Genomic DNA, 14,199 nt, shown 5'->3' with positions numbered 1-14,199 from the left:
AAAGGCAAGGAAATCAAATAACTATAAACTAAATATGTATGTATTACATATGTATTAATGTATTGTACATATTAGTGTAATGTACATATTAATGTATTAATATGTATATTATACACATATTATATATGTATTTTTTGTAAAAGGCAAACTAAAATTTCTATTTAAAAATATAAATTATTTTTATTTTAATGCTATCCATTCAAAATTTAATGAGCTCCCTCATTTTTTGGCAGCTGAATGTATAGTCAGTATATTTTTGGTGCTTTGGGAATCCACTGTACATTCAAAATGATTCCATGATTATTTCAGAATCTCTGCTGAATACTCCCTTCCCTTTGGGTCAGCCCTTAGCCTCTCCACTCATTAGACCACTATGAAATAAATTTGTATGAATATAAAATGTTTCATAAATATGCTATGCAGAAAGAAATTGTGCTCTTATTGTATCATATGCCAGGCAATCTGGGTTCTATCCCCATGCCACAACTGGCACCGAGTTTTTGAAAGTCATTTGGTATTTCTCACACAAAGTCACCAAAAACTTTAAGAAAAAGAAAGGAAATGTACTTTTCAGGATGGGAAATTAACTTCCACAGACAGAGTAGCTCTCATCAAATTTATTGGCAACATATTTAAGAGGGTGTTCATCTTAAAGCAGCCTTTTGAAGAGCCACATTGTTTATTATTAATTATAGGGCCATTTAATAATAATGGTATCGTGCAGAATTTAAGGGGTTCTAGCTCAAAGGATATTCCTAACACCTGAATTATTTAGAATTTAATATGCAAAAGTCACAGAGATAGAATTTCTTCTATTTACCTTCATAATTATTCTTCACAATTTTAAAAGTTCACATATAGAAAATCTGTAAGATCAGTAACATCCCAATGTCTTTTGCTGAAAAAAAGAAAATGAACTCAATCCCTTTAAAATGTAAGCTATCAACGGGTACCTCCTATAGTGGAAAAAGAGTATACGGCCATTCTCAGCACAAATTTGCTTTTCTCAAATTAAGAGAATGAAAGGTAATGGTCACACTAAATAGTTTCTATCTATAGAGTCCTAAAATACGTTTTAGCATCAAAAGAAAAGTTGCCATTTGACTCTACTCGTTAATGTCTGTTACAGATGTTTCAATATTTTCACTCAAAATTAGTCTTCTTGGATTCACTTAAATTCTTTCAGTTTAAGTAGCATGTCTTCTTCCTAAGAAGAACACAACCAATTACTTCCCGTAAGTTATCTCAAATTCTAACAACAAAGAATATTAAATGTCACAGTAACAAGGAAACCACGGCCTGGAGGGGGCGAGTCCCTTCTTCAGACTGGCGTGGCTGGTCAGCAGCAGAACACTTGTCATATTCAAACTCTCCTCTGGCAAAGAGCATTGAATACCTAACTACTTAAAGTTCTCCTAACCATCCTGCCTTGCCTAGGAAGTTATGACCTCAGTATTTTAGTAACACTACCATACATGAATCAAATGAGCTCACCAGTCCAAAAAGTAGCAATTGGTTTCAGCTTCAAATGAGCTCACCAGTCCAAAAAGTAGCAATTGGTTTCAGCTCTAATACACAGATACCAAGGCAATGGAAGTTACACAGCCAACGTTCCAGGGCCAGGACTAAGAAGGCAACACACCTACACGCACACACCCAAACACACATTCATGATGATGAAAGCAATACTAACTCGATCTCTTCGGGTGCTTTCTCTGTGAGTAAACGCTACATCGCTGTTGACCTCGGATACAGTCTTTGTAACATTCACCTTAACTGGCCCAACCCACTTGGCCATGACGACGCGAAGTGACAATAAAGTCTGACCAAAGTCACACCCTCTACTTCCACGGCTCAGAGCGCATTTCTAAAGATAAGTAACATAAATCAGAGAACTAAGTTGGATATCTTTAGGAAAAAAATCTACAATTAGTTTATAAAAACTGATTATTCCTTTCTGGTTTTCACCTCAAGTCAAGCGTAATACATAAATGTGTCCAATTAAGGAGGGCACGTGATGTAATGAGCACTGGGTATTCTATAAGACTGATGAATCACTGAACTCTACCTCTGGAACTAATAATACACTATATGTTAATTAACTGAATCTAAATAAAAATCAATCAATCAATGTGTCCATACTAAGTCGTGAAGCAATCACATCAAAATGTTAGGAGAGGTTATAGGTAAAGATAGATATAAGGGAGCAAAGAGAATACCTTCACTTCCTAGACGGTGATTTATCAGTTTTAGATCTTTAAAATAAATTTTCAGAGTCAAGTGAGAAGATGTTTTAAGACTTACATTTAGCTGCGGAGAGAAATGCATAATGTTGGAAAAGTACTTTGAAAGAACTAATTCATAGTCCTCCCAATTTACAGTGTTTGGTGGATAGATCATAGAGTTTTAATATCCCCATTTTCTGACAGATATATGGAAAAATAAACACCAATTTAGAATGCCAGCAAAGGCATCATTTTTCAAATAGATGAGGTTTCTGTGCAAATTTATGCCCTTTCTGAACACGCCTTAATGTAGTCATGTTGTACAAAAGACAATCACTCAGACTGTTCTTCATATTAGATAATTACCTGGCTCTAAAACAGAACACTGGCAGGAGTCAATGAGCTGCCTCTTATTTCTTGTTCAATATAAGTTGGATGTGAATGAAGGAAGGGACTGAAATAAGGTTGTAAAAATAGAAAAAACTTGTTGGGAGGTGTTAATAAATCAATCAAGGTACTTTTCTCTCTATTATGAAGAGCATTCCAAATTCATGTTGATAAAGGCTTTCACAGATTAAATAAAGAAACGTGTTCAGAACTCACACTATCACTTCAGTACTTGGGAAGTACTGAAAGTAGGACTCCAAGTTACTCGCTAAAAGGACAAGTACATTGCCAATAACTATTAACCCACAAGATTATGAGACAATAGATTATATCATGTTGGGTGTACAGACACACCAATGTTAGACACACATATTATAAACAAAGACAAAAGACAAAGTCTATGGCTTAAGCAGTTAGTGTCAACACAACTGTGACTCACATTAAAGATAAGTCTCATTATATGCTGAGAGATATCTAAACAATCACATTTTCCAGCAAGTGATGATTTAGAAGCAGCTGGCCACCCACACAAAGAGTTATTCTCATTAGGTGTCTTTACCCGTACCACTCTTTGCTGGTCCACAGTTCTGCAGATAAAGAGGGTGATCGTTATTTATTTATTTTTTTAGGGTGATCTTTATTGACCGATAGTAAAATCTACCTTTTTCAAGGCTCCTGGAAATACTTATTCACTCCACATTCCAAACGTCCAAAAATTACCAAAGAAAGAGTTGGAAATCTTGAAAAGTATTTCACTCAGTCCACAAAAGTCTTCATGCACATTAGACGGTCACAGATTTCATTTTTATTTTTTATTTTTTGTCTTTTCTATGAAGTGACAGTGGGTGATAACGTTCAAAATACATCATAAGAAAATGGAAGATGGAAAAGTAGTAAAAGAAGAGTAATATGAACACTAGAACCTGGTTGGTTGAATCTGGTAACATTTCTGCTATACAGGCTAAATTATTTATAAACTCTCCAGAAAGCTAAAGCAGCATCATGTATTTAAAGTGCAGGGTTATTTAGAGGAATATTATAATTTATTAAGAAGGCTAAAATCGCACATAATTCTAGAAAATCTTACCTTGAAAAGACTGTTTGGCTCTTTCTACTAGTTCTTCAATTGGGTAACTGGCCAAATTTCCTCTGGCGTGTTTAGTTTTGCAGTAGGTACAAGCATTGAGGCACCTGTTCAAATGAGGCAATAAATGAGGCTCAAATTTTTAAAAAAGATAGTACACACTTAACATGGGAAAAGACCTAAAACATACACCAAGATGTTAATTTATAACACGTGCCACTTGAAATGAGAAACACTGAAAAACCAGTATCCATACTTCATACTTACTTTATTTCCACAAGGCACAGAAATTTACAACATGCAATTCTTTTTAAGCTTCAACTATTCAAAAATAATTGCACAAATCACACAATATTATCTCCAAATGAACATATTGGTGAGGAACAAAGTTTATAAATGCTTACAGTGATTAAGTAATCAAAACAAATTCAAGATCCACATTTTCTTTAAGCCACTGACATTGCTTGGTCACTATAAAAGTAGAAATTGAGTATTGCTTATGTATACTGTATATTATTATTAGAAATAATAAAGCATATTCATTCAACTTTCAACTAATGATATAAGAATAAATAGGCAATATAGCATTCTCACAACAAAATACACCCTGAGAAATTTTCAGATAACATTTTTCACTCCTGAAGTCAGAAAAAATACATTAAAACAAATCCAATGAATACTCTATAGGATTATATTAGAGAAAGTAAACAAGGAAAATGACATTAGTTTTGAAAAATAAAAAAATAGATTTCCCAATTGTCTATAGACATAATAAAGAATTATCTTTGAAAAACTAAAATATTGACACTACTCTCATAATTTTTAAATACAATTTAAATAGATTTTGTTATAAAAGAAATAGTTACAACATAATAGAATAGTCCTATGCCAAAAAGGCTCAACAACACTGAAAAAAAACAAACAAGGAAGTAACTCTTCATTGACTCAACTGCTAAAATGAACAGCAAGGTTTTAAAACACCATTATAATATAAATGCTTTAAAATTTCAAAATGAGAAAAAAATGAACTTTTTAATAACTGAACATGACCAATGTGTAATTTTGCTAATATGTGACTATGAGATACATATGAATCACTGTACTCAGCGGCCAAATATGCAATGCTTAATTTCTTTTTTTTAAAAAAGATTTTATTTATTCATTTGAGAGGGAGAGAGTGAAGGAGAAAGGCAGTATGAGCAGGAGGAGAGGAGAGGGAGCAGACTCCCCATTGAGCAGGAAGCTTGATGCGGGGCTCGATCCCAGGACCCTGAGATCATGACCTGAGCTAAGGCAGACGCTTAACCAACTGAGCCACCCAGGCGCTCTGCAATGCTTCATTTCTGATCATTTTTGCATGGCACTCTTAAGTAACACATATATTTTCAAATGATTTTTACTGTTTATCCAACCACATAACCTTAAAAAACTACCATTCTTTTCTTCCTAAGCTGTATACATTTTTTTTTTTTTTTAAGATAAAATACAGATTGTGGTCTCTCTTATGAGCACAAATTCTAGTCTCCCGGTTGTTAAAGGTCTTCTCTTCTCAATTTCCATCTGTTCCATAAGAAGGGAAAAGAGAAAACTGTTGCGGGCCTCTCCCTGAGAGGATAACTCACTTTTGTTTAGTCTTGACTGAGTATCAGACACTATTCTGGGTATTTTATACCCATTATCTCATTCATCGTTCTAGAGTTCAGTGTTACTATCCCCATCTTACAGAAGAAGAATCTACTTCGGAAATGTCTGATCATCACTTGATACCACAGAAATACAAGGAGACATAAGCTACAGAGCTGTTCACAGTAGATAATGTAGAAGAAATCTAGAAGAAATGCACAACTTCCTAAAAACATACAACCTACAAAGATTAAGTCATGAAGAAATAGAAAATCTGAGTAGATCAATAATGAGTGAAGAGACTGAACCATATCCCACCGTGGAAAAGCACAGGACTGGATAGAGTTTTACTGATGATTTTTGTCAAACATTTTAAAAAGAATGAATACCAATCCTTTTCAAACTCTTCCAAAACGCAGAAGAGGAGGGAATGCTCTCAAACTCATTTTATAAGGTTATTATTATCCTGATAGCAGATAAGGACGCTGTAAGACAAGAGAACTACATGTAAATATTCCTCACGAATACAGATGCAAAAATCGCAATAGAATACTAGCAAACGAAATTCAACAGCATACTACTGGAAGAATCATACACCATGGTCAAGTGGAATTCATCCCTCAGAAACAAGGGTGGTTCAACACACACAGATGAAGAAGTGTGATACAACACATTAATAGAATTGAGGACAAAAATCACATGTTTGTTTCAACAGATACAGAAAAACTATCTGACAAAATTCAACATCCAGTCATAATGAGAATGCTCAACCAACTGGGTGCAGAATATTGTACCATGAGACAATAAAGACCATACATGACAAACCCTCAGCTAACATCAGACTCAATGGTGTAAGGGTCAAAGCTTTTTCTCCAAGATCAAAAACAGGACAAAGGCATCCACTCTTCCCATTTCTATTCAATCACACTCATGTAAGTCCTGGCCAGAGGAATTAGATAAGAAAAACAAATAAAAGGCATCTTAATCAGAGAAGAAGTAAAATAATGTTTGCAGATGACATGATTTTTTTTTTAAAGATTTTATTTATTTGAGAGAGAAAAAAGACAGCAAGAGAGAGAGAGGGAGCACAAGTAGTGGGGGGAGAAGGAGAAGCAGGACTCTGGGATCATGATCCGAGCCCCAGGCAGATGTTTAACAGATTGAGCCACCTAGGCATCATTACAGATGACAAGATCTTATCCATAAGAAATCCTAAAAACTCCGCCAAAGACCTGTTAGATCTAATCAATGAATTCAGTAAAGGTAGAAGATACCAATCAACACACAAAAACAAAAACAAAAACAAACGAAAAACCAGTAGTATTTCTATACACTAACGATTTACCTGAAAAAGAAATAAAATAAACTCACAATAACACCAAAAACAGTAAAATGCATAAGAACATTTTTAACCAAGGAGGTAAAAACCTCTACACTGAAAATAATAAGGCAATGATGAAAGAAACTGAAGAGATACAAATAATTGGAGAAATAGTCCATGCTCAGGGATTGGAAGATTTAATACTGTTAAAACGTCCATACTACTCAAAGATGTCTATAGACTCAATACAATCCCTATCAAGATTCCAATGGCATTTTTTACAGAAATAGAGAAAGTAATCTTACAATTTGTCTGGAACTACAAAATACTCTTAATAATAGCCAAAACAGTACTGAGAAATGGGAACACAGGAAGCATCACATTTCCTGATTTCACACAATATTACAAAGCTACAGTGATCAAAACAGTACGGTACTGACTTAAAAGCAAATAGACAAGTGGAAGAGCATTAAGAGCCCAGAAACAAACCTATGCATATACACTCAAGTAATATTTGACAAAGGAGCCGAGAGTATTCAGTGGAGAAAAGATTGGTCTATTCAATAAATGCTGCCAGGAAAACTGGAAGTTCTCTTGCAAAAGAATGAAACTAGATCACTGTCTTATGCCACTCACAAGAATTAATTTGAAATGGTTTAAAGATTTATATGTAAGACCAAAAACCATAAGAGTTCTAGAAGAAAACACAGGAAGAAACATCCTTGACATGGGTCTTGGCAATGATTTTTCAGATGTGACACCTTAAAGCACAGCAACAAAATAAAAAGTAAGCAAATAGGACTACATCAAACTAAAAAGCTTCTTCACAGCAAAAGAAGTGATCAACAAAATGAAAAGGCAACCTACAAATTGGGAGAAAATATTTTCAAACCACACATCTAATTCATAATATAATAAGTGATTCAAATATTTGATTATTATTCCATAATAAGAAATTCCTAATACCCAATAAGGACTTTATGTTCAAAATATATAAGGAACTCAACAGCGAAAACAAACAAACAAATAATCCAATTTAAAAATGGCCAAAGAATCAAAATAGACATCTCCAAAGAAGACATACAAATGGCCAACAGGTACATGAAAAAGGGTTCAACATTACCAGTCATCAAGGAAATGTAAATCAGAACCACAATGAGATACCACTTCACACCTGTTAGGAAGGCGATCATCAAAAAGACAAAAGGTAACAACTGTTGGTAAGGATGTAGAGAACAGAGAGGGAACAGCTGGCCACTGTTGGTGGTGATGTACATTGGCGCAGCCACTACCAAAAACAGCAAGGAGGTTCTGCCAAAAGTTAAAAATACAACAAGCATTATGATCCAGCAATTCCACTTCCGAGTATATACATCCAAAAGAAAGGGAATCACAATCTCAGATGTCTGCATCCTCATTGTCAGTGCATTATTTACCAAAGCCAAGACACAGAAACCACTTCAGTTTGTCCAACAGATAAGTAGATGAACAAAACGATGGTAGCATGTGCACGTATACACACATACACAATGGAACATTATTCGTCCATAAAAAAGAACATTCATTTCCAACAACATGGATGAACACTGAGGGCTTTATTATGCTACGTGAAATAAGTCAGAGAAACACAAAGTGTGTATGACTTCACTTTGTGAAGATCTACAAACAAATGTGAGATCTACAAACAAATTCATAAAAACAGAGAAGAGACTGGTGGTTGCCAGAAGTAAGGAGTGGGGATGGGAAATGGGTGAAGGCAATCTAAAGGTAGAAACTTCTAGTTACAAGCATAGTTAAGTTCTGGGAATATAATGTACAGCACGGTTATAATTACCAACACTGTATCTTATATTTGAAAATTTCTGAGAGCTAGATCTTCAAAGTTCCTATCACAAGAAAAAAATGTTAATCATGTGCAGGGAAATCTGTTTACTAAACTTACTGTGGTAAGCATTTCACAATATAGACATAAATCATTATGTTGTATACTCTGAACTTATACAATGTGATATGTCAATTACACCTCACTAAAAATGGGCGGGGGGTAGTCTAGTAAGTAGCTTGCTCAAGACGTGTAGTTGAGGTTCAAATCTAGGCCTGCCAAATTTCAAAGTTCATGCTGTTTCCATAAATCTGACTCCCCAGAATAAATGCGTGTCAAACACCCTAGTTACACACAGATGCAAATAATAAACTAGTCAATCATCTGACATGAGATACAAGTAATGTAGCATACGGATTCAAAGATATGACCAGTACTATCATCCCGTATGTGAAGTTAGTTGTCTAAAACATGTGTTTCTCGCCTTTATTCTTTAGAAATCTAAGACTAAGTTTCTTTTCTATCCACTAGCCCCAACAAGTTATTTCATCCTTCTTTACAAATTGTTTTTCGTCTTCTTGCTGGCTCTGGGGCAAAATATGTCATCTCATTTGATATGCCATGTCTTTTTAAATTCTGTTGCTCGGTGGGGCACCTGGGTGGCTCAGTCGGTTAAGCGACTGCTTTTGGCTCAGGTCATGATCCCAGGCTCCCGGCTCGGTGGGGAGCCTGCTTCTCCCTCTCCCTCTGCTGCTCTGCCTGCTTGTGTCTCTCGCTCTGTCAAATTTAAAAAAAAAAAAAAAATCTTTAAATTCTATTGCTCGGGTTCTCTCTGCCCTTCTCAGGCACCATGGTAACGTTCAATGCAGCAAGCCCTACCATTCCTTCATCTATTAATATCCCCTTATGATGGGCAGTTGTCACTCAGGGTAAATCAGCACTCTTGCAGAGAATCTGCTCTCTTTGCCTCCTGAAACTACTTCAAGTCTCCTGACCCCTTTCTCTTATTTCTATTACCAATGGAGAGCTCCATAAATTAAGCAGACAATCTTAATACAAGCTACTACTATTTCTGACTTGGGCTATTTCTTAAAAGTAACCATCTTGAGGGACACCAGACTGGAGAAGGGGAAGGAAAACAGAAGAAGTGAAGGGAAACATGTATTTGAAACATTTATAACATGAATGAATAAACACATGTAAAGTATTTAGAACAGTGTCTGTGCCTAGTACCTGATTGGTAACTGTTGGCCACTGGTTGTTCAATGTGACTGTTCTAAACAATTCTGTAAAGAAATAATCACGCATTATCCTGTTCCAGGTATACCTAACATTATGGAACAGAGGTACTGCTGATGGGTTGGCTTAAACCTACTGTGGAAACCAAATCGTGTTTTCCTATGGGCTCACTTAATAAAGGTGGAAGTGTACCCCCATGGAAAACTCCCTATTGAAAATCCACTAGAACATCTTAATAAAACAGGGTGATATTTGGAAACATTTATAATAATCAAAATAAGCCAGTAAGTATATTACATTAAGAATTAAAAATATTCTTCACTAAACTGCTCCCCTAGGGTTAATTAGGGTTGTTGATGTGATGTTTTTGAAGTTCTAAACTCTTTATTGTATAAGATAGGTTCATTCTTATCTGCAGTTATCAAAACATATTATTTTGATAAAGTGAAAATTTCTATAAAGTGTATTTCTTCAAGCATGTTGTAACAGCACAGTCTCAAGCATTAAATCTGCTAAGCCTTACATTTAAAAAAGAGAGAAATCAGGGACGCCTGGGTGGCTCAGTTGGTTAAGCAGCTGCCTTCGGCTCAGGTCATGATCCCAGCGTCCTGGGATCGAGTCCCACATCGGGCTCCTTGCTTGGCGGGGAGCCTGCTTCTCCCTCTGCCTCTGCCTGTGCTCGCGCTCTCTCTCTCTCTCTCTCTCTCTGACAAATAAATAAATAAAATCTTTAAAAAAAAAAAAAATAAAAATAAAAAAAATAAAAAAGAGAGAAATCAGTTATAATACACAGGGAAAATAGGTACAACAAAATCAAAAAAGAAAGAATGAGTTTTTGATGACATTTAGGTTAAAAACAATTCCCTCCACCAACAGGAATTACAATGACCAATCATTTCGACATGACAAGCTTCTAACAAAATAAAGGGATTCATCACAGAAACCTTTACGAGATACTTTCGGTTATCTGTAAACAATTAAATAATTGTCTGGGAGTAGGAACATCAAGCCAATTTCTTCAACCGTCAGAAAACAAAAGATCTTTGAAGGGTGACTGTTGCAAGCCAAAACCAAAAAGAGATGCTGTGAAACTCCGAGGAAGATGGAAAATCCTGAAGAGCCCTCAACTGTTCTGACAGAAGAATGAAGCGAGCACACCCCACCTACCACTCTGTGTAAGGATGTCCCGTGGCCACAGGCCAACAAGGAACTAAACACCTCAAAAGCAGAGACAGATTCAGCATTCAATTTAGCAGTGTAACTCGTAAGTCTCAAAAAGCATCTGTGGCAGAATATTTTTCAGTTACAGAAGCCAGAGAGATGAAATAACAATTTTCACAAATTAAAATATTTCAAAGGGCTCAAATGCATAACAAAATGTCAAATTTAATACCTAAACCACAGAAAGCAAACGAAAACTAAAATTTTTAACATATTCAGTTTTTTTTCTTTTAAAGAGCATCTTTAAATATCACAAGTTCTGAAATAATTCAAAAATCAGAGTTATACTTCTAAAATACTTCTATTTTATATACTTTTATACTTCTATTAGTATATCTAATATTCTATTAGATAGAATTTCGAAGTAATTCTTAATTACTTCGAAATTAAGTAATATCGAAGTAAAATGAAGCTAACCAAACCAAACCAAACCAAAACAAAAACTCCTCAAGAAACAAAAGGTTCACACAGGACAGGCTGTGCCAGACTTGGCTGTTCATAGCCTATTGTGAGCCCTGATCTTGGTTTTAAAAAGTATTTCCAGGAAAAGCCTTTTGATCTTTTAAGCAAATGTAAGAGATACGTCTATCATCAGGATCTGATTAGATCTTCAAATGATAACCTAATACCTGTTTGCCAAGCTCGAAATCCTGAACAAACAAAGAAAAAGACATCCTTAAAAACTAACAAAATACAGTTCTAAAACCTTAAGCTTCCTGTGGCCAGGAAGCCTCCAACCTAGACTGAATCTCTCCACTGGGGTCACCAATTCCATGTTCTGTCCCCAACTCCAAGATCTTATTCTAACAATTATGGCCTCTCTCTTCAACTGGTACCTTTCGGAAGTTGCTTTTCCTTTTGAAATAGAAAGGAGGGAAAGAAGGAGGGAGCTTAGCAGCAGCCAAACTTTCTCCTACTTACACTGAATTCAAAAACAACTGCCAACTCTATTTTCTTCTTCTACCTCCATCAGCTACCGGGCCACATCCTTTGCTTCAAAAAGATGTTCTAACGTATTTAAGCTCTATAACCTTACTTCCCATTCCTTTTAGCTAAAACAAATTACCTTTATCATCACTACCCATCAATCTGTGTGAAAAGCACCACACCTTTAAAATCACCTGGTTTGGGTGGGGGGAGGGGGAGGGGAGAGGGTTGCTAACAATAGTAAAAGGTGATTGCTTTTCATGGCTTCATTCAGCCTCACAGAAATCCTGGTATCAGCATTTTTATCACTAACTTTCAAAGAGGAAACTGAAGTTGAAAAAGATTAAGAAATTTACCAAGTTACATAGGCAGCTCAATAAAAGATGAGTCTAGCTTTTTTTTTTTTTTTTTTTTTAACTAAACTCTGCACCCAACCTGGGGCTTGAACTCGTGACCCTGAGATCAAGAGTTGCATGCTCTTCTAACTGAGCCAGTCAAGAGTCCCCAAAGATGCATCTATCTTATCTGGAACTCCTCTATCACTGATTGTACTTTACCTCCCTTAAGATGCAATTTACTGTGTGTAAGAACATATGATGGGTGGGGAGGATCCTAGGAGATGGTGGACTGGGAAGCTCCAGGAAAGGGTGTCCTCACTCTGAAAGTAACTGCACCCCCAGAATCTGTCTGATGTAACAATTTTGGAACCCTGGTGTCTGCTAACAGCTTGCAACTTACAGGGGAAGGTTTGAATGGCAACTTTTGGGTAATTTCAGCTCTTAGCACAGGAGCAGCTACCCACCCAACCCATGCCTTACCCCTAGCCATGTGTTCCGACAGCAGCTTACACACAGCATGTGGGTGGTAGGGTGGGCAAAAAGAACCTTGCCCTCAAAGTATCAGGAATGATGCTCTGATTACCACTTCTTATCACAGAGGCTCAAGATAAAGAGGTGACAGCCACTGATGCACCTGCCCACACTGTTAAAAGTCTCTGTCTCTCTAGCTGAAATGACTGTGAGGAGATTTAAAGGGCCAGCATCCCACGAATCCCTTCATTTTTCACTTTTTTCCCTTTGGGGAGCCCGGATATTAATCAGGACACTCAAAAACAACTGCACATATGAGCAAAATTAGAAAGTGACCAGATACGCCCAGAAAAAGGAACAGAAAAGACCCGAGAAGATCTTATGTTCATATCTCAGGCTGATCCTCACCACAAACAAAGCATACAATAATTAAAAAATACACAAAAAATAACAAAACCCAGCGAAACCTGTGAAGAGGGAGAATCTCATTTCCCGAATTATCACATTATCAGATTCAACTGTCAGTTGTTGGAAGAAAAAAAAAAAATCACAAGACATACAAAGAAAAAGGAAAGTATGTCCCATTCAAAAGAAAAAAATATGTCAACAGAAACTGTCCCCAAAAAAGTCCTATGGCAGATCTACTAGAAAAAGACTTTAAAACAGCTGTCCTTTAAAGATGCTCAAAGAGGGGCGCCTGGGTGGCTCAGTGGGTTAAAGCCTCTGCATTCGGCTCAGTTCATGATCCCAGGGTCCTGGGATCCAGCCCCACATCTGGCTCTCTGCTCAGTAGGGAGCCTGCTTCCCTTCCTCTCTCTGCCTGCCTCTTTGCCTACTTGTGATCTCTGTCTGTCAAATAAATAAATAAAATCTTTAAAAAAATAAAAAAAGAAGCTCAAAGAACTAACAAAAAATGTGGAAATCAAGAGAACAATCAATGAAAAAATGGAAATAAAAGAACAGAAAGCACAGAAAAAGAAATTCGGAGCTGAGAAGTACAGGAATCAAAATGAAAATTTTACTAGAGGGATTCAGCATCAATAACAAAAGACATGGGGATGAGTTGAAAAGGAGCACAGGTTTTATTGTTATTGACATTAAGTTGGTACACATTCAAATTAGTGTTAGAACTTTAGAATGTTATAGGTAACCCCCATGAAATGAATGAAATGAATAATGAAAACAGCTAGAAAATATAAACACAAGGAAATGAGAAAGTTACTTAAAACTTTCACTATAGGGGTGCCTGGGTGGCTCAGCCGGTTAAGCGGTTGCCTTCGGCTCAGGTCATGATCCCAGAGTCCTGGGATCGAGCCCCATGTCGGGCTCCCCACTCAGCAGAGAGCCTGCTTCTCCCTTCTCCCTCTCCCTCTGCCAGCCACTCTGCCTACTTGTGCTCTCTCTCTCTGTGTCAAAGTAAATAAATAAAATCTTTAAAAAAAAAAAAAAAACAACTTTCATTATAAAAAATCAACTAAATGCAAAGGAAAACGAGAATGCAGTAAATTAGGGGCAAAGCTTTATAAGGCACACAGCAAACA

General features: G+C 36.3%; 1 protein-coding gene across 2 annotated transcripts in view; it reads right to left on the bottom strand.

Annotated features, from left to right (window-relative positions):
- The window catches only part of CDKAL1 (CDKAL1 threonylcarbamoyladenosine tRNA methylthiotransferase), a 634,424-nt gene that overhangs the window by 333,220 nt on the left and 287,005 nt on the right, over positions 1-14,199 (bottom strand). For both annotated transcript variants that reach the window (XM_080807301.1, XM_080807300.1), the window contains one exon: positions 3,700-3,803. In XM_080807301.1, coding sequence (XP_080663427.1) covers positions 3,700-3,803 — 104 coding nt within the window. The remainder of the gene's footprint in view (positions 1-3,699; positions 3,804-14,199) is intronic.

This window comes from Martes martes (genome assembly GCF_963455335.1).
Source record: "Martes martes genome assembly, chromosome: 6".
In the NCBI taxonomy this organism is placed as follows: domain Eukaryota; kingdom Metazoa; phylum Chordata; class Mammalia; order Carnivora; family Mustelidae; genus Martes; species Martes martes.
The sequence above is the reverse complement of the archived record's forward strand: the minus strand, read 5'-3'. Positions and strand labels throughout refer to the sequence as shown.